This window comes from Natrix helvetica, assembly GCF_964273705.1.
Source record: "Natrix helvetica genome assembly, chromosome: 2".
Classification (NCBI taxonomy): Eukaryota; Metazoa; Chordata; class Lepidosauria; order Squamata; family Natricidae; genus Natrix; species Natrix helvetica.
This window is the reverse complement of record NC_138552.1, coordinates 106,711,897-106,732,358: the sequence shown is the minus strand read 5'-3', so window position 1 is coordinate 106,732,358 and position 20,462 is coordinate 106,711,897. Positions and strand designations below refer to the sequence as shown.

At 42.2% G+C, this 20,462-nt stretch overlaps 2 protein-coding genes across 5 annotated transcripts in view; one reads left to right on the top strand and one right to left on the bottom strand.

Annotated features, from left to right (window-relative positions):
• Nucleotides 1-9,028, bottom strand: part of LOC309387526 (cystatin-F-like) — a 29,096-nt gene extending 20,068 nt beyond the window's left edge. Inside the window, exon 1 of one of the 4 annotated variants that reach the window (XM_081944043.1) lies at nt 8,767-9,028. The gene's annotated coding sequence lies outside the window, so the exon portion shown is untranslated. Of the gene's footprint in view, nt 1-710; nt 729-927; nt 946-8,766 lie in introns of those variants that run through there. The other 3 variants (XM_081944040.1, XM_081944042.1, XM_081944041.1) reach the window with 3 other exon arrangements.
• A 69-nt stretch (nt 9,029-9,097) lies between these two features.
• B4GALT1 (beta-1,4-galactosyltransferase 1) overlaps nt 9,098-20,462 on the top strand; it is a 61,521-nt gene continuing 50,156 nt past the window's right edge. Inside the window, exon 1 of the mRNA XM_081944038.1 lies at nt 9,098-9,487. Within this exon, the coding sequence (XP_081800164.1) occupies nt 9,253-9,487 (235 nt within the window). The 5' untranslated portion in view covers nt 9,098-9,252. The remainder of the gene's footprint in view (nt 9,488-20,462) is intronic.

The window sequence follows — 20,462 nt, the reverse complement described above, 5'->3', positions numbered from 1 at the left end:
TTGAATTGCAACTAAATCACAGTTTGCGGTAGGTTCACACACCACCTCAAACCTGGATTGCATAGATATAACATAGCTCAGACAAATCTAGCAGCACATTATGTTTGATCGACTGCATGGCTTGATATACATAAGAAGAAAACAGTTGGATTCCCACGATATACTGTAGCACAAACTCCCCAACTCTATTTTAGATAACTCTAGCACGCTCTGCTGTTTTTTGGAATCTGAATTACCTGTACTGCTCCCCACTCTTTGCACCAGTAATTTTCCAGGACATAAAGGATGCAAAACAAGAAACTCTATTTTAGTCCAGTGATACATATGCACCTGCGGGCATGTGGCTATTTTTAGTTTAATGTATCATGCAAATGCAAAAACTGTGTTAATTGAGGAAGCCATCATTTATGAGCAAGATTGTTGAATGAGGACAATCCTTGTTAGGCAGTACTTGTAATACAGAGCTCAAGAAAACTCAAGATAAGCAATTAAAGGATAAAGTGTCTGCATCCGTTTATTAGATAATATGCAACAGTTTATCTAACTGACCACGTACATAGCTAGTCCTTGACTTACAACAATTCATTTAGTGACCCTTCAAAGTTACAACAGCACTGAAAAAAGTGACATGACCATTTTTCACACTTATGACTGTCGCAGCATCCCTATGATCATGTGATTTACATTTGGATGCTTGACAACTGACTCACGTTTATGACGGTTCCCGTGTCCCAGAGTCATGTGATCCTTTTTTTGTGACTTTCTGAAAAGAAAAATCAATGGGGAAGCCAAATTCACTTAACAATCATGTTACTAATTTAAGAACTGCATTGATTAGCCTGACAAATGCAGGGAGAAAAATTGTAAAATGGAGCAAACACATTTCTCATTTAACAACATAAAATTTGGTCATAAGTTGAGGATTACCTGTATTTCTAATAGGCAACTTCTGCTTGTTACTGCTAAGTGTAGGAAGACATTCAACTGGTACAACTTTTCTCTGCATAAGTAGCGTAGTAAGAGAAACAAGGGGGCAAACTCATTGTTGTTAGAAACGGAGAAAGTTTGATCGTGAGCAGCAGGTGGACCTAATTGCTCTTTTAACCAATTAAAGTTTATTGACAAAGGTCTCCTTTAAAACTAGAGGTTATTTAAGTGTACTAAACTCTAGAGAGATCCTTACTTTGGATATATTTTTCTATGGCAGCTGCTAAATCTTACTTAGGGAACAGTGCCTGGCAAGGTCCTTGTCTTCATAAATGAAATAAATCAGACTTTGTCAGAAAAAAAGTTATATTTTCCGATTCCCCAGTTAGTGATATTTATCTAAATTGAGATTTTCATGTAGCATTTATAGCTGATGCTGTTCTTGAAAGCAAGGTTGCCAGAAAAAGAGGGCAGCTAATATTGTACCTGTTAAGGGTGAATAAACACTCTTCAGCTATTCCATTTCCCATCTTAATTCTGAAATAATGTGGGAAAAGCTGGACCTGATTTTCTTAAAAAAGCATAGGCAGTGCTGTTGTAACTTTGAATGGTCACTAATGCACCCCCCAAAATGCACTATTTAAATTTTTTAAAGAAAAACAGACTGGAGATGAAAATATACTTGATACAAAAATGCAATGTATCTCATTTTGATGATCATTGTCTACTTGATATGCTGTCCAAATATTACGTCACAGATCTTCCACCTTAAGCCAATGGACATTTTTTTGGATTTTAAGAAGACAGTGTGGTCATTCTTAAATGTAGGAAGACATTCAACTGATAGGGGGAGGCTTTCCCATTTGTAAAATGCTTGTGAAAGGTAGGGAAATAACAAAATAATAGAGTTGGAAGGGATCTTGGAGGTTTTCTAGTCCAACCCCCTACTTAGGCAGGAAACCCTACACCATTTCAGACAAATGGCTGTCCTGTCTCTTCTTAAAAACCTCCAGTGATTAAGCACCCACACCTTGTCATTTGTTATAAAGCTTAGATTTATTAGAATCCTATCTGCATTTGTCTTAGAGTCCAGCTGGCATGAGTACAGAATAGGAGAAGCTTGAGTATGCAGTGTGGATATAAAAGGAATAAATTCAGATTTCAGTTACCCACCCATTCTTGACTTTGCAACCATGCATCTCCTATCTTTGCTGCCCCCACTGCCAATCCCTCTATTACTTCAGTTGCTTCCGGGTTCCTGGCTTTTTTCCAAGATCATAGATGACAAAGCATAACCAATTTTCTGTATCTTGAGGCTGTTCTTGGATCTACCAAGAACAGCCAACACTACCATAATCCCAGTAGAGCTAACAGTGACTTAAGGCTGTTTCCTTAATGTGATGGGGATAAGGTGAAGATATGGAGGCAAGACAGAGGTGGTATTCAGCAGGTTCTGACCAGTTCTGGAGAACCAGTAGCGGAAATTTTGAGTAGTTCGGAGAATCCGTAAAAACCACCTCTGATTGGCCCCGTCCCCATCTATTCTCTGCCTCCGAGTCCCAGCTGATTGGGAGGGAATGGGGATTTTGCTGTAAACTTCCTCTGCCATGCCCACTATGCCACGCCCATAGAACTGGTAGTAAAAAAAATTGAATCCCACCAAGAAGGGCAGGGGGAAAAATAGGGGTTGCTTAGGCTTGATTGTGCTGTGGTTAGATGCACTTAGCCTATGACCTGCTGCTAACAACTGTGCTGCCGACTGTCCCTTGCATTAGTTTATTCTGAAACAGCTTGTCTGTATACTGGTTTCTGATACAGATTCCTTCAGTGTATACTCCAATTATCTAGATTTATCTTCCCAACTAGTATTTGAGAGGCCTAAGAAAGGAGTAAAAAGCCTGGAGAACTCTATCCTATTTGCACAAGAAATACTTTTAAAAATATGAACAGCACAATAAGAGAAGAGCTCATGTTAACTTGTAGTTCTACAAGTTACGGGAACTACACTAGAACTTGTAGACATTTCAACCTAACATTAAGGATTTAAATGACAGCTCTCTACAAATATGGGAATATATTGCATTTAACTTAATGAGGGCAGCTTCTAAGTACAGATACACTGAAATATGTTTATTAAACTACTTACAAAAAGAATTCAAGCGTATTTCATGACACGTACTAAAATTGCTTGAATTCAACTATTTTTTACAGTTGCTTCTGGGAACACTGTGTGGAAACTTTGCAACTCACTCATGAAACAATGTTCCCTACATTTATTTTTGGACAATGTGTTTTGCTGGTCTATGCCTATTTACAAGCTTCAAGTCAAAGGAGATCCATTTCATGATTAAGAAGGGTCCCCCCACCACCACCATTTGCAAACAATTGATGACTTGAAACATTTTGAATTCTGGTTTGATAATACCAGTATTTCTGAAAATTGCTGAATATATTGTTGCTAAGGAAAGAGAACAGAATATCTTGCACATGTTGCACCAGGTCTGTTTTCATTGCTTACAATATGTTTTTTTTTTCTTCCAGATTGACACTTTTTCTTTAAATACTATATTGTACCATATAAGTGCACACATGAATTTACTTGAAAATACAACTGTTAACATATATCTGCGGGCACCCTTATTTTCCTGTTGTGAATTCCTCACAGTGAAGAAATTCCAGTATTTGAGAGGCTGCCACAACGAAGAGGGGGTCAATTTATTTTTCAAAGCACCAGAAGGCAGGACAAGAAACAATGGATGGAAACTAGTCAAGGAGAGAAGCAACCTGGAATGGAGGATTAGCTTCCTAACAGTGAAGACAATTAACCAGTAGAACAGATTGCCTTCAGATGTTGTAGGTGCTTCATCACTGGTGGTTTTTAAGAAGAGACTGGACAGTCACTTGTCTGAAATGGTATAAGCTCTCCTGCTTGAGTAGGGGGCTGGACTAGAAGACCTCCAAGGTCCCTTCCAGCTCTATTCTGATTCATGCTAGACATTTTGGGCTCAGGTTTTGATGGGAGTAAGGGGCAAATGGGTACAGTAACTTAAGGCACTAATGTCCACCTTGTACTTTTCCCCAACCTTTAAATCTTAGGATTTAAAACATGTTCCCAAAAGATGAAGTAATAATTCTTGCTTCCAAATAAAGGTTCTTTATGTGATCATCCATTGTGCAGGTACAGATGCCCCTAGAAGAAGTTGCCATGAAAGCTCTACCTTTTTCACCAGGGCATTCCAAAAGTATTGGACCGCAGTTCCCAGAATTCCAAGCTGACTGTAGACCTGGAAATTTCTCCAAAAAAACTTACAGCAATAATAGAGACACTTATAGAAGAGAGGTCAGAGTTGAACTATGGGGTCATTAGTGCTATCTGAGCTTAGTGGTTTTCTTGTAGACTTAATGGCTTTCTTGTATTTAATTACCAAACTAGGTAACATAATCAGTGCTCAATGTGTGAGTTACCTAGTTTGGTAATGAAACATCTGCAAGAAAACCACCAAGCTCAGACAGCACAAAGACCCCATAGAGGTACTTATATCATATTGATGTTTTGATCATTTGGCTTAATACAATGTGCCATTCTAGTGGAAAAATATATGTAAGGGAAAGAATGCTGTGAAAAATGAGCTTCAGAGAAAGATCAGAATATATTCACAAACAACACATGCAGAGGAATCAAACAATGCTTAACAATGCCTTAAGCAGGCAGGGAAGAGACAGAGTGATTTTGATGGAAATTTTAAAAAAAAGTCTGGAAGTGTGTCAAGACTAAATAAGAAGCATCCAGAAGTATGCCTGGAATAAAAAATAAAAAATGGAACGAAATTGAAGTGGGAGAGTGATGGAAGAAGTAGTTTAGAGATTTGCATAGAAATCATTGTGATACATTAAGGAGTAATACTAAAACAAGTGTACTAGGTGTTAGTCTCCAAAACACCAAAACCAAAAATATAAATGAAAGTTGACAATGTTGAACAAAGGGCAGCTGGAAATAGAGATCAAAAGTTAAATTGTTGATACAGTTTACCTATAGTGACTGTGGGATTTGCATAGCGTATGTGAAGACTGCATTGATGCCTGACAATTAGAAAAGAAGCAGTCACTGATCAATGGTGGGATTCAAAAATGTTTACTACAAAGGTTACTGCAAACTCCCCATTTCCTCCTGACCAGGAGGCAAAGAATAGATGGGAGCGGGGCCAGTCAGAGGTGGTATTTACCGGTTCTCCGAACTACTCAAAATTTCTGCTACTGGTTCTCCAGAACTGGTTAGAACCTGTTGAACACCATCTCTGTCACTGATCCCCAAAACTGTAGTAGGGGTCCCCAATCCTGGTCCATGGACCAGCACTAGTGTGCAGCATGCCAGCAACCGGTCCATGTAAACAAGTGAAGCCCCAACCACAGTATACAGTCAGCAGACTCAGCACGCAAAGCCCACACCCCCTCTGGTCCACGGAAAAACCTCTCTCCGTGGAAAGGGTCCCTGGTCCCTAAAAGCTTGGGGGGTGGGGGGCTGCTGAACTATAGGGAAACTTCTTTACTGTACTACATGTGCCTGAGAAAGTCTTCGGCAGAATTCTGACTGTCAAGGTATGAAAGGTAACGATGAATGAACTTTGGAAAGGCAGATTTTATGCTTAGGCAAGAACAGGGAATGTACTGTAGGCCAGATTTTTATTCTGTAGCAAATCACTGCAAAGAACATAAATGTGAGAAAGGCTATTGCCCTTTGCTTGGTGAAGTGTGAGCAACTGCTAAATTAATTGGCTTGAATGACGGAATGTCTTATGCAAATATGGATTTGATATTTGGTGGCTGAATACGGTAACAGCAGTATACGATGGAATTAAGCAGATGCAAGACTTCATAGGAACAATTCAAAGCTAAACAGGAAATAGGACAAGGAGGTTATGATATCCCCTTAGTTGTTTAACCATTTATGGGTCAATGTATAAGGAAGGTTTCTGGTGAAGGTAGAGTTTAGCTGGGTGAGGAAGTGAAAGTATGTAAATTGTAAACCAAAGGAAACTATTGTTAACTGGGACAGTGAATGATTTGCAGCAAAGTATTTTATGATATAACAGGCAGGATAGCTCTGAAAATGAATTAGGAAACATGTTGGCTCTGTTTGTCATAGAAAGTGGAACAAATGGATGAAAGGCATGCATACATAAATGACAAAAAACTAAAGCAAGTACAGGTAGATCGTGATGGCCATTTAGTGACCATTCAAAATTACAATGGCACTGAAAAAAGCAACTTATGTGACCACTTTTCACACTTACGACCATTGCAGCATCCAGTCCTGTGATCAAAATTTGAATGCTTGGCAACTGATTCATATTTATGACGGTTGCAGTGTCTTGGGGTCCCATGATCCCCTTCTGCAACCTTTTTTTACAAGCAAAGTCAATGGGAAAGCTAGATTCACTTAACAACCATAGTTAGCAACTATGTCAAGAAAGGTCGTAAAATGGGGCAACATTCATTTAACAAATGTTTCACTTAGCAACAGATATTTTGGTCATAAGTCAAGGAGTACCTATAATTGAATTTGGTAAAATGTTTACCAAAGAAGGAAAACCGAAAGAGATTTTAAAATGTATAAACACTAGTGCAGGGGTGTCCAAACTTGGCAACTTTAAGACTTGTGGACTTCAACTTCCAGAATTCCCCAGCCAGTCCACAAGTCTTAAAGTTGCCAAGTTTGGACACCCCTGCACTAGTGGGAAGGTAGTCGTCTGTTCCAAGAACAAATGTGCATGCTTTCATCCACTTTGTTGCCTGGAAGTAAGAGTTGCATAATTCAGGAAAAATATAAACACAGAGTACAGTGGAAATCAGGTACTTCTGAAATATTGTGCTACAAGAAGAGATAGGGTCAAGAAAGAAGAGGTGCTGAAATTGAATGTGGACTAAATGTAAATGGATAACATCCAAGCAATTGATACTTTGCTGTAGATATATCTTAGAGATGATTTATGATTGTCCCATAAATCATCTCTAAGATACGTCTGCAGCATCTGTACTCATATATTCAAAATCCATAATGGTATTCAAGCATGCAGAATCTGGGAAGTCTTGAGTTGAACCTGTGCGCAATTATAGATACGGTCGGTCTCTCAACAAATGGCATAGTTGTCATACTGCAGTTTCCAACAAGGGAATGCAGAATACCAAAATCTTGTTTGAATAAGCTTTCTCCCCTCAGAATGATCTATGCACATTTCATTTTGTGATAGTGTACTGGTGGCTTAGGTTTTGGGGGGCACGGTGTGAATTGGGGTATCAGTGTTTTTGGAGATAGAAAGAGCCCATGTTAATGCCTGGGCAAAGCAAAACCCAGCTCATGCTTCATATGGAAAGCTTCCCAGAAGAGACACAAACATCTTGATAGCTCAAGACTAATGGCAAGAGAGCATTACCAACAGTGAAAGGGCAATTAGTAAGAGCCAAGATATGTACCGGTACCTTACATTGATTGAAGCCTTACAGATGGGTGAAATGCCACGCCTTGTGCAACAGAACTAAAAGTAAGCTAACAACCAACCCATACCACCTCCTGCTAAGGAGAACAAAAGCTACATTCAGGATGGGAAGGAGGTGAACAGAAGACCACATCAGTCATGTTCTACAAGCCTGTTTCACAGGTGTGGCAGGCTGCATTTAGTGAGTGGTGCAGAAACACATATAAAATTATGTTTTTTATAAAAATAATAAACGCGGGATAAAAAAATTTGTAAAAATATGAGAAGTGGCACTTCTGAATTTGAAAAGTTCCATGCTGTAAAGCCTACATTTATTACGTGAAGATATTTTTTCTACCAGGACAAGACTTAATATAGGACACCCACAACACAGCCGGCAGTTGCGAGACTAAACTGTCTTAGCAGCGAGCTTCTGCCTTTATCACTCAGAAGTAAATCCCACTGAGTTCATGGTGGCTTCTCCAATAGCTCACACTATCCACAAAGCCATAATGTGGTTTGTTGGGCTAGTAGTATAAGTGTATTGTATTAAGCCAGCCCACGGCAGGGGTGGGTTCCTGCTAGTTCTAACCTCTTCTATAGAAGAGGTTCCACAAATCTACTGTGCCGTTTAGAACCGGTTCCAGCTCCCTTCCCCCGTCCGCACCATGCTTTCCCCGCCCGCCGCTCACTGATTGGCTGGCTCACCAATCGCCCCGCCCGCCTCTAAGAGTCTTATCTAAACCTTAAAGTCTTAAAGCTGTCAAGTTTGAACACCCCTGGGGTTTTTTTTCTAAAGGGTTAGGGGTGGAAGGGTCTTGCAACTTGACAGCTTTAAGACTTGCACACTTCAATGCCAGAGTTTCTGAGCCAACATGACTGGAGGAGGAATTCTGGGAGTTGAAGTCCACAAGTCTTAAAGCTGTCAAGTTTGAACACCCCTGGGGTTTTTTTCCCAAAGGGTTAGTGGTGCAAGGGTCTTGTAACTTGACAGTTTTAAGACTTGTGTGCTTCAAATGCCAGAGTTTTTGAGCCAACATTTTGGTTGCTAAGCAAGAGTGTTGTTAAGTGAGTTTCACCACATTTTACAAGTTGGCCATGCCCACCCAGTCACATGACTGCCAAACCACTCCTAGTCGGTCACATGGCTGATAAGCCACTCCCATCCAGTCACATGGCCACCAAGCCACTCCCACAAAGCAGGCCACACCTACAGAAGAGGTTCTAAAAAAAATTGAAACCCACCACTGGCCCACGGGGTCGTAAAACCGACGTTATCTACACCTAGCTAACATGATTTATATGGGTTAAACCCCAAACGAAGCACATTTTGGCTCGTTTTGATTAAACACCAAACTTCAGTCACCCCGGTTGTAGACCAAACTCTCTCTCTCTCGCTCCGGCGAACCACCAGTTGATGCTACCGGCAGCCAACAAAACTGACGGACGCCGAGGATGCCTGCGTTCCGGCCCAAATTGCGACGCGAGCCCAAACTCGTGATAGCCAAGGCTCCAGCCGGGGCCCTGTTAAGCCTCTTCCGCTCAGAGCCACGAACGTCGACGACGCGGCTGCTCGTCTGAAGCTCGGCGGGGTTGAGCGGGACTCGACTTGGTGCAACCTTCGGCCCGGGAGGAGGGGCCCCAACAGTAGCAGCTGGAGACGAGGAGGGGGGGAGGAGCCTCAGCCTGACATTACGCCTTTCCTCCTTCCCTTGGCGAGTGGGCTGCAGCAGCTGGCAGGCGAGCGGCAGAGCGCTGTTAGCGGTTTCGCTGCCGCTCCGGCCTGTTGCTCCAGGGCGCAGCCATGAGGCGTCCCCGCGTGCCCGACTTGGCTCAGTGAAGTTCGCTCAGGATGGAGCTGCCCGGCGCTTCGCTGCAGAAGGCTTGCCGCCTGCTTGTGGTCTTCTGTGCCATCCACCTCTCGGCTGTGCTCTTCTACTACCTGAGGGGCAACACGCTCGGTAACCAGCGGAGCCCGGAGCCGCCTCCTCGCAGCCAAACCTTCGGCCGTCGGGTGACGGAGGCGCTCCTCCCGGCCAATGTCTCCAAGCCCGCCGCGGATTGTCCCGACCCTTCCCCGTTGCTGTGTAAGTGCGGATCTCCGCGGGCTCTCCCTCGCCCGACCGAGGGCGCGCCCGCTTCTCTCCCGCCCCTGCTTTCGCTTCGCCCCGCGATTTCCCCGCAGTTTCCCCCGGCCGCCTTTGCCTTTCACTTCCCGGAGCCTCCTTTAACCCGTTGCCCCATCGCCCCTCGTTGCTTCAGTCCCCACTTTTCTTCCTCCACCCTGTTTCCTGTTCCTGTCTCTTTCGGGCCCTGCCTGCCTCCCTCCTCTCAAAAAAGCCGCTCGCTCGCTCGCTCCGTCCTTCGGGATCTTCCTTTGCCGCTCGCCCCATGCCGCTGGGAAGCGCCGTGGCCGAGCGCGGAGAAGTTTCTCTCACGGCCCGGAGCGCGTTGGCTTCCCGCGTTCAGCTAAAACTTCGCTTTGCAGATTGGCAGACTTCGTAAGAAGGAGAAGGAGAAGTTGCCCGACTCGACTTGGTCCATTCTCTTTTGCTCCGAGGTCTTATTTTACACAGAGCGTGTCTCCCTAAAGTCGAGACGGGGCTTATTTCTGAGTAGCTGCTAACTCTTATTATGCCCAATTGTTCAGGAGGAAATCTGTCTGACTTCAAAGATAAAGAAGGGATAATGGGATGAGGACATGAAGCCAATGAGCCAATTATGAATTATGAGTGCATATATAAATGGTTTGGACAGAACCTGTTTTTCTGTTGCAGTCATTCTCTTCCTGCTCAGTTAATTTCATCTACCTTACAGAGATAACTTTGTTTAAAGTAATAGAATGATCAGATGGAAAAGTTCCAAAAGGCTGCTTTCTTGCGAAGGGATTATCAGATGATGAATCATGTGTGTGCCACGTTGCTGAAGGTGGAGGAACCTCCCCCCCTCCCCCAGATAAAGTGGATTTGTTCTGCTGGATTGCTGGAAATGAGTTGTGATTGGACCCTTTGCGTCTTACCTGAGGACAGCTTTCTTTGGCAAGTGTGTCCAAAGTGATCTAAAGCAGCGGTCAACAACCAGTGGTCCGTGAACCATTGGTGGTCGGTGAACATTTTTGGGTGGTCCACAGAAAAAGTATTTGCATTTTTTATATTGCACAAAATACTATCTATCCTTTTAGAAAATTCATATTAGTGGTCCATAAGGGTTTAAAAATTTGAATTTAGTGGTCCCTGAGGTCTGAAAGGTTGGTGACCCCTGATCTAAAGTAACAGCTTCTGTCAGATGAGGGCCCTGCCCCTGTTCTTTGGAGTGATTTTGCCTCTGGTATGGTGATTTTTTTAGGCCGTGCATGCCAACTTTGTGGATACAATGCAGATCCCTGCTCTCCATGACAATGGATTGGCTTCATTTTGTTCTCAGTAGCTTTACTTTTTATTTCCATTTTATTCAATTGTACTATTACAAATATTTTTTTATTTGCAATTCAAAATTAACTGTAAGTCAAAAATTGCTTAGAAATGAATTGGCACCATTATCCCAGGGGATTCTCACTCCTTTTAGCTAAGGGTTCATTTCCTTCTGTTTGATTTTACAATGGTCTTTTTTTAAAAGAACCCAGTTTCAAAGAAAACTTGTTGTTTATGAATGGGAATTAGCACTTTAGTTTGTGTTAGTGACTTTCCTTTGCGATATAAGCTTCAAAGCTGCCATGCTGAGGGAGGGGGAGAAAAGCTTAATTTTTTTTTGTAAAAAAAAGATGAGTTTAATTTTTTGTTACAGCAGATATCTGGCTTATTTTTGGCAGTTTTGTGCATCTTTTCATAACCGATTATCGGAGGGAAAAAAGAACATCTCTGCAATGAGAAATAAGAAACTCTTGGAGGATACATCTGGAGGGCACCAGATTGGGAAAAGTTTGAAACCTACCATACTTTTTGGAGCATAAGACGCACCGGAGTATGCACCAAGATTTTGAAGAGGCAAATTTAAAAAAAAACATTTTTGCACTCTGCAGACCTCCCAAAACAGGTCTGGTTTTTTTCAAAAAAAAAAGGGCATGAATAGCCTTAAGGAGGTTTGTAGAGTGCTCATGGGGGGTGGGGGGCCAAAAATGAGCAAAAAATGGCCCATTTTTGGCAAAAACGTTTTGTCAGAAAGGGGGCATTCATAGCCTTTAGGAGGCTTATAGAGTGCTCCTGGGGGCTGGGGGGGGAATTGAGCAAAAAATGGCCCATTTTTTGCTCATTTCTGCCCTCCCCAGCCCCCAGGAGCACCCTGAAGCCATTCTAAAGGCTATGCACTGCCATTTTGGTGATGGGGGCAGGGTTTCAGGAGGCAAAAGATGCTGTATTCAGTGTATAAGAAACACCCAGATTTTCACCCTCTTTTTGAGGGAAAAAGGTGCGTCTTATACTCCGAAAAATATAGTAGGATAGCTATGAAATAGAAATGAGTTTTGTATGTTTGTATGTTAAGACTGCCCTACGCACGGTCACTCATGCACTGGTGACGTCTCGGCTGGACTACTGCAACGTCCTCTACATGGGGCTTCCCTTGGGACGCACCCGAAGACTGCAGCTAGTCCAGAACGCAGCCGCGTGGGCCATTATGGGGAGTACTAGGTACTCCCACGTAACACCGCTCCTGCGCGAGCTGCACTGGCTGCCTGTGGTCTTTCGGGTGCGTTTCAAGGTGTTAATTACCATCTTTAAAGCGCTCCATGGCACAGGACCTAGCTACTTGCGGGATCGCATCCTACCACATACTTCCCTGCGACCAATTCGCTCTCACAGGGAGGGACTCCTCCTGGTGCCGTCCACTAAGCAATGCCAAGGGCGGCACCTAGGAGTAGAGCCTTCTCTGTGATGGGCCCAACCCTCTGGAATGACCTCCCCCCCGATATCAGAACCACCACCGACTTCCGCTCCTTTCGACAAAAGCTGAAGACTCACCTGTTCCGTTTAGCCGGCCTGGCCCATTCATAAGTCTTTCTTACCTCCTGGCAGATATTTTTTAATTGGGTATTTATAGGGGTTATTTTTTAACACTGTTTTTTAATTACTTTACTTTAGGTACAGTTTTCTACAACCTCCTCTTTTAAGTAACTAGTATTTAACTATGTTTATATTATTCCTATGTATTTATGTTTTTAATCTGACTGTACACCGCCCCGAGTCCCTTTTGGGAGAGGGGGCGGTATAAAAGCTTGAATAAAGTAAAGTAAAGTAAAGATGATAAAAGCCACTTCCAGTAAACCATTTTACTAAGTAATAGAATAACAGAGTTGGAAGGGGCCTTGGAGGTCTTTTAGTCCAACCACCTGCTCAAGCAGGAGACCTTATACTAGTGATGGCTAACCTTTTTGTCATTGCGTGCCGAAAGCGCATGCGTGCAGGTGCGTATGCCTACACCCATAATGCAATGTGCGTGTGACCCCCCCCAATGTGCCCTCCCCCCCCATGTGCATGTGCCGCCTCCTGCCCTGTTTTGGGCCTAGAAGGCCTCCCTGCAGCCTCCTGGGACCAAAAATGGTCTCCTGCAGGTGCGGCAGAGACCTGAAAATCATCTGGCCGGCGGGAGTCGCACACATATGCGCAGTGGAGCTGAGCTAGGGTGATGGCTCATGTGTCCGCAGAGAGGGCTCTGTGTGCCACCTGTGACACGCGTGCCATACGTTCGCCGTCACGGCCCTATACCATTTCAGACAAATATCTGTCCAGTTCCTTTTTAAAAGCCTCCAAGGATGAAGCACTCACAACTTCTGAAGGCAAGTTCCATTGGTTTATTGTTCTCACTGTCAGGAAATTTCTCCTTCGTTCTAGATTGCTTCTCTCCTTGATTAATTTCCAACCATTGCTTCTTGTCTTGCCTTCTGGTGCTTTATGTGCAATAGATTGACCTCTTCTTCTTTGTGGCAGCCCCTCAAATATTGGAACGCTGCTATCATGTCACCTCTAGTCCTTCTTTCCACTAGACATATCAAATTCCTGCAATCGTTCCATATATATTTTAGCCTCCAATTTCCTAATCATTGTTCTTCCTTTTCTCTGCACTCTTTCCAGAGTCTTAACATCTTTTTTATATTGTGGTGACCAAAAGTTGATGCAGTGTTCCAAGTACATTTCCAAGTATATTTCAAGTATATCAAGTATAGTATATTTCCCTTTTCTTTTTGCTTAAATGAGATAACATGCTTCCATTTCTATATGCTTAGTTTTAGCTCTTTTTCTCTCATTGGAGAGAAAAAAGAAACCTTTTAGAAAGAGAACTTCTGTGTCTCATACTAAACTGCTCTGACTTGTTCATTTGATTGCTTTGAAATATTGATAGCTTATCTCACAACCGTGGGGCACTCTGAATTGAATGTCATACAGTATTAAATGCCCAGAGCAGTAAGTATGCTGCATTGCTTTATTTACAAAGTTATGCTCTAGTTTTTCATTCTGGCATTTTTGGTAAATAACTAAAAATGAACAATATTAATATACAGTATTACGATATTACAGTTCAACCTCCATCCTTAACAGAATGTTGCATTTAGAATGTGAATTTATGAAGAATTGTTGCATGAGTTGGATATGTCCAGTCTATTGAAGATAAAGATTAGGGGTGGCATGTCTTCCAATATCTTAAGAGGCTGCCACATAGAAGAGAGAGTCAATCTATTCTTCAAAGAACCTGAAGGCAGGACAAGAAGCAATGAATGGAAACTTGTCAAAGAGAGATCCAACCTAGAACTAAGGAAAAATTTCCTGACAGTGAGAACAATTAATCAGTGGAATGGCTTGCCTTCAGAAATTGTGGGTACTCCACCACTGGAGGTTTTAACAAAAAGATTGAACGGCTATTAGTCTGACATGGTAGGATCTCCTGCTTGAGCAGGGAGTTGGACTAGAAGACCTCCAAGGTCCCTTCCAACTGTTATTCTGTTATTCTATCACTATTTCTCAGAACAGGAAAAGGAAACTTAGTCTAAATCTTGACATTTTGTTAGTCTGCCTTCTAGAATGTTATCTTTTTGCTGTTCTCCAGATGTTTTGGATTCTCATTAGTGGTTAATGGGAAGGCATTGTAGCTAATGTAATGAAAAGTATATGAAGGTTTCCTGACCCTGCTCTTTTCCATCCCTTTCCATTTTCTGTCTCTGTACAAGTACAGTCTTCCCTCATGTGCCCTCTTGATATGTGAATTTCAAGTTTCATCATTTTCAGCAAAGCAAATGCAAGTTTGAAGATTTTTGGTGTTGAAGCCCAGCTATCTGGAGCTACCCAAATATTGGGATTCTGTTGAGCTTGATGATAGCTCTCTCTTAATCGTCCAGTCTTTGAATTTGATCTTGTTCTTTTTATTTAAAAAATCCTGCTTCTTCCCCACTCATCCATCTGTAATCCATTTACTCTAATAACCAGGACCATAATTAGCACCTCCTTCCCCTCCCCTCAATGTAGAACAAATGTTACAATGAATGCCTGAAATCTTTCTTCCTGAGAAAGGAATAGAATTATAGGAAATTAGTTATTTTGTAAAAAAAAAAAAATCCTTGCACTATTACTTTGTTACAGCCATGTTTCTCTTTTATCCTTCTCTGTCTGTCTCTGTCTTTATTTCTCTCTCCCTCTCTCTCTCTCTCTCTCTCTCTCTCTCTCTCTCTCTCTCCCTCCCTCCCTCCCTCCCTCCCTCCCTCCCTCCCTCCCTCAACATGTATGTTAGTTGATGTTGCGGAGATTATAGTTTAAAATATGCTGCTTTGGCAATTTTGGAAGTCAGAATTTAAACTTATCAGTGGGACTGGGAAGGCTGTTATAAACCATTTTAAAAGCCAAATAGGATTTGTCCTAATTGGAAGCTCTGGTTTTAAAGATTATATATATCCAAAGTTTCAGTACTGTGTTTTCTTAAACAATGTGATCAAAAAGTGATAAACTGATCAGTCAAGTAATAAAAATTATTTAGAACAAGAAACTTCATTTTGCATATTGTCTTGATATCCACTCAGAAATTAATCTCAGTTCTCAGGAAAAAGCACAAACATTGGAGTCCTACAGCACAACCACATAACTGTTTACTAAAAGTAAATCCCACTGAGTCTAGCGAAGCTTTATTCTGAAATTAGAGGGTACAGAATTGCACTAATCCTTCAGAGGCTTACTCCTGAATTGACACAGATAGAATTGTGCTGTTACTTATTAGCAGGATTAATGGTTAGCAAACTCGTTTTTGTAGTTTAACACCATATTTGAGAAGCAATTGAATTGCCATTTTTAAAAAAAATAATGCATTGAAAAGATTTAGCTTTAGAAGTTAAGGCTTCTGCAAATGTGATTAGCTATTTCTTAAATGTTTTTCTTCTTTTGCTTTTGTCTAAGATCTACTTAGTTTTGCTGTTATCAAAAGAAATTAGAACTCAAATAAAGCAAACCGCAGCCAGTTTAAGTGCCTAGAGACTAAGGAGACAATCAGCTTGTTGTCTCCATGCCTTGATCCACCTGCCTTTCTGATAAAATTCATTGGTCAGCTGAGTAACCTGTGGAAATGCTGAACAGTGAAGCTACATCATACTTCATTGTGTCCAATTTTTCAAAGCATTGAAACACTGTCACTGAGATTATCTTTTTTCTAATGCAGTGAACATTTCCGGGTTACTAAGCTGTGAACTTTGTACAGCTTGCTGTTGCTGGCACACCCTGCTATCACTGTATGTAAAACATCTGGGGAACCTGTTTTGACCTAGAACTGTTAGGAAGACTAAACATACCAAGTGACATGCACATAATAGTATGAAAATTAGACCAGAAACTACTCAAGCTTGATCAGTCAAGTTTAGCACTGCTAATTAGTCTTGTGTTCCCCCTCTGGAGAGCTTGTTCCACTCTGCAGCTGCTAATACTGTTGCTAATACAGAGGCTGCATGTTGCTAACGTGTTTAATGACCATTAAAATACCTTGTTTTCCATGCATTTATGGAATCTTATTTAAGACTGCTGACATAAGCACAGTTCACAGAGTTTGTGACGAAAATGTTCATGCATGTGTCAGATGGCCAAGAAGCATAACAAAACTGTGCTTTTATTAATTGAAATTAAAGAAAGATGTCTATATGCATAGCCTTTAATTGCAAATTTCTGATGATGAAAATGAAATGTTAGTCTTGCTATTTAGACTCACTGAATAATACAAAGTTCTAGATTGAATAGAATAACAGAATAACATGCTTTAACCTGTGTGTGGCATCTCTCCTGATGCTTTCCAGTCTGTTTATTGTGCATGCCTTCATCTGTGCTGTTTTTGTAAATAAATACTATAGAAACCGCCACAAATTTATTCATACCCATATTTAGAGGTCGCTCAACTCCTTAAAGATTCTGGGTGTCTTACAAATAGATAAGAAAAACTAAATATGGAGGTAGAAATAAAAAGACATTTAGTTGACTAGAAAAACAATATACTAAGCAATTTGGCAGATACAACAAATAGTGCAAATGTAACAAAAACCTCTCCTGAATCCCATGCCCTAGGGGGATGACCATATTTTTAACAATTTCCTAAACACCATGACTGAGGTGGATCAGTGGCTAAGATGCTGAGCTTTTCAATCAGAAGATCAGCAGTTCAGTGGTTCGAATACCTAGTGCCACATAACGGAGTAAGCTCCCATTACTTATCCCAGCTTCTGCCAACCTAGAAGTTCAAAAGTGTGTAAAAATGCAAGTAGAAAAAATAGGGACCACCTTTGGTGAGAAGGTCATAGCGTTCCGTGCACCTTCAGTGTTTAGTCATGCCGGCCTCATGACCATGGAGACGTCTTCGGACAGCACTGGCTCTTCGGCTTTGAAACGGAGATGAGCACCGTCCCCTAGAGTTGAGAATGACTAGCACATATGTGCAAGGGGAACCAAAACACCATGATGAATCTATGCAGGGAGGTTTCTACCAAGGATCAATGTTGGAGCAGGGTAGGAGCACTTCCTGGGTCCTGTGAGCTGTCACTGTTTAATTGATGGGATCCAGAGAGTGCCCACCCTGTCTGATCATACCGGGTACACTAAAGCAATTGGAAATTGGCAGTCCTTCATATAGCCATCCCTATGCCATGAAAGGCTTTAGGATGATAGACAGCATCTTGAAATTTTCACCTGGAAATCTCTTTGTCATTCTCACTTTTATTTTAAAATTTTCAAAAGTACTCTGTATGTATTTTTGCCTTTCCTTGCAGCAGACGTATTCATTGATATGGCTCTCTTCTTGATTTGGACTTGTGATGTTTTAGCAACAAATGTTTATTCATATGGTAACAATTATTATTTTGTGTGTTGCACTAAATTATGCTATTAGTGGGTTTTGGCAGACAGATAATCTGGGACAAATATGTAGTATGCAAAGAGCTCAGCCTCTTTTATTCAGCCGGATATCCTTGTAAACATAGAATTTTGTGGTCCATCAAGTCAGATGCAGGAATAAATGTTTCTTGGTGACATTTGGCAACACTCTACCAACTTTCACTACAGTATATTTTTCAGGTTTCCACTATATTTTTTATTTTTAAACTCTTGGCTTCAGATCTTGGAAATAAACAGGTTCGTAATGCTGGTTCGTAATGAAGCCATGAGCATTTGATTCCAAATGGCAGCATATTTTTAAGAAGCCCTATAGAAGCTGCTCGATATGTATCTCTTCAGGACACCAGAATGGCCCCTAAATAAATCAACATGCCTGCTTTTTCTTGTCTTTATGCCTCCCAGCCAGTGGTGGGATACGACCGGTACACCCCGGTACAGGCGTACCGGTGCCTGCTGGGAGCACCAGGTGCTGTTCCGGTACGGTGCTCTGGAGGGCCCACCCGGCCGCACTCCTTACCTGTATTTGAGCTGTTCAGGGCTTCTGCTCACGCGCACAGAGCGTACGGTGCCTGTGCGATGCTCTGCCGAGCAGCTGGAGCATTGCGAGGTGTTGCAGAACATCACGGGCAGTAAGTACGCATGCGTGCATGTGCGAGCGTGCTGCACGTGTTCATGTGGTGGACACCTGGCCCCGTTGCACCGTACCGGTTCCACCGGGATCCAGAACCCACCACTGCTCCCAGCTAATTGTATTTTAACATGCCCAAAGTTGACCTGTTGATGATTATAATATAAATGTAAAAAGAGAGTTGTGATAGAGTATCTACATGGCACAAATCTGTGTAGCCAATATGGTGATCCTTGTTTAATGAGCCCTCTTTCAGCACCATTGTAAGTGACATAGAATTCTGGAAGTTGAAGTCCACACATCTCAAAATTGCCGATGTTCAGAAACAGTGTTTTATACATTGCCACTATGTAAGTACTATTGGAAGAACTAGAAATTTTAATGTAGGAAGATGAATATGAATTAAAGATACTGTGTTTCCCTGAAAATTTGACCTGGTCTTACATTTTGGGCGGCTCCAAAATAAGCATTAGGACGTATTTTCGGGGAAACACAATATTGGAGAGACCTAGAGAGAGACTTCCTCCTCTAGGAGGAGAGACCTAGAAATAATGCAAGATTTCAACTTCTCAGGCATGTGTTGGTTGGCCAACTTAACCAAGACTTCAAGATCCCTAAAATTCTTACTGACTGCTTCTCTTTCAAGAAGGTTAAAATAGAGACAATGGGATAAGTTTTCCTATATTTGATCCTAATCAATAGGAATGAGCTGATTGAAGAGACTAACACAGTGGGTTCGTTGGACTCAACTAACTTCTGTTTCAAGGTTTTATAGAAAGGGGAAAAGGAGCATAGTCGTCCTGAAGAAACCTTCAGGTGCATCAACTTAACCAATCTTCCTGCATAGTCTTAACATCACCCAAAAAAGAAGGGCTGGTTTGGCAATGTTATAAGTAAGGCAAAGACAAAAGGAAGGTGTCACTGCTTAGAGAAGATGGCAGAATGGATACAAGTGATGGGGAGACAATAGAGCTCATCAGTTCCTGTTTTGTTTTGGTCTCCTCACTCCTAAAGGGAATTGTGTTCCAATGGACCAAAGCAGAACAGCTGACAAATGAGGGAGTGACATGTTAAGTCATGCTGAAATAACTCAGTCTCCATTTTTGACATGATGACCACAGTGACGTGTGGTGAGGTTTATGGCTGGTGAGGCTGGTGATGTCATCAGCGCGAGCTGCGGTCCCCTTCATGTTGACTCAGGAAGGCGGAGAATGGGACAACGTGTGCAGGAGGCTGAAGCTAACTCAGCCTCCTGCACACGTGGTCCCATTCCCCTCCTTCCTGACTCCTGAGTCAACATGAAGGGGACCACAGAGTGTGCTCCGCGGGACCATGGCTCACGCTCCGCGGTCCCCTTCATGTTGACTCAGGAAGGCGGGGAATGGGACCACATGTGCAGGAGGGAGGTTGAGGCTAGAGGAGCCTCCTGCACACATGGTTCCATTCCCAGCCCACGTGTGCAGAAGGCTCCTCAGCGCCTTTTCCCTTTTCCCTTTTTTTATTTTCATGATGAGAGCAGTGAGGCTCTGCCTCCCCTGACCGCACGTCCCTGGATGACCACCATTTTACCCTGATATCCCTGAATAAAGCATTTAATGAAGTCTCCTATGAGACCTAATAGAGAAGAGGGCAAAATAATAGCCTGGATTGTGCTACCATTAGATGGATACAGAACTGGTCATGCTGTCATACCCAAAGAGTGCTTATCAGTGCCTCCAAATCAATCTGGAAGGAAGTGAGAGGTGACATACTACAGGCTCTGTCCTAGGCTATGGACTGTCCAAAATATTTATCAGTGACTTGGAAAAGGTCTTGGAAAATATTACTAAATATGCAGGCAGCACAAAGATTTAGAAAGGGAACAATTCTGTGTTCAACAGACCATGCCTATAGTATGGCATTCAGTTTTAGGGAATACTTTGCAAGCTGGAATCTGACCAGAGGAGAGCAGTCAATATGATAAAGCATCTGGAAGGAAGAAGAAAAATATGAGAAGTGGTTAGTGGTGCCGGTTCTGTTTAACTTGGACAGGAGAAGACGGCAAGGAGATTATAGCTATTTTCAAGTACAAGACAAGGCAGACTTGTTCCAAAC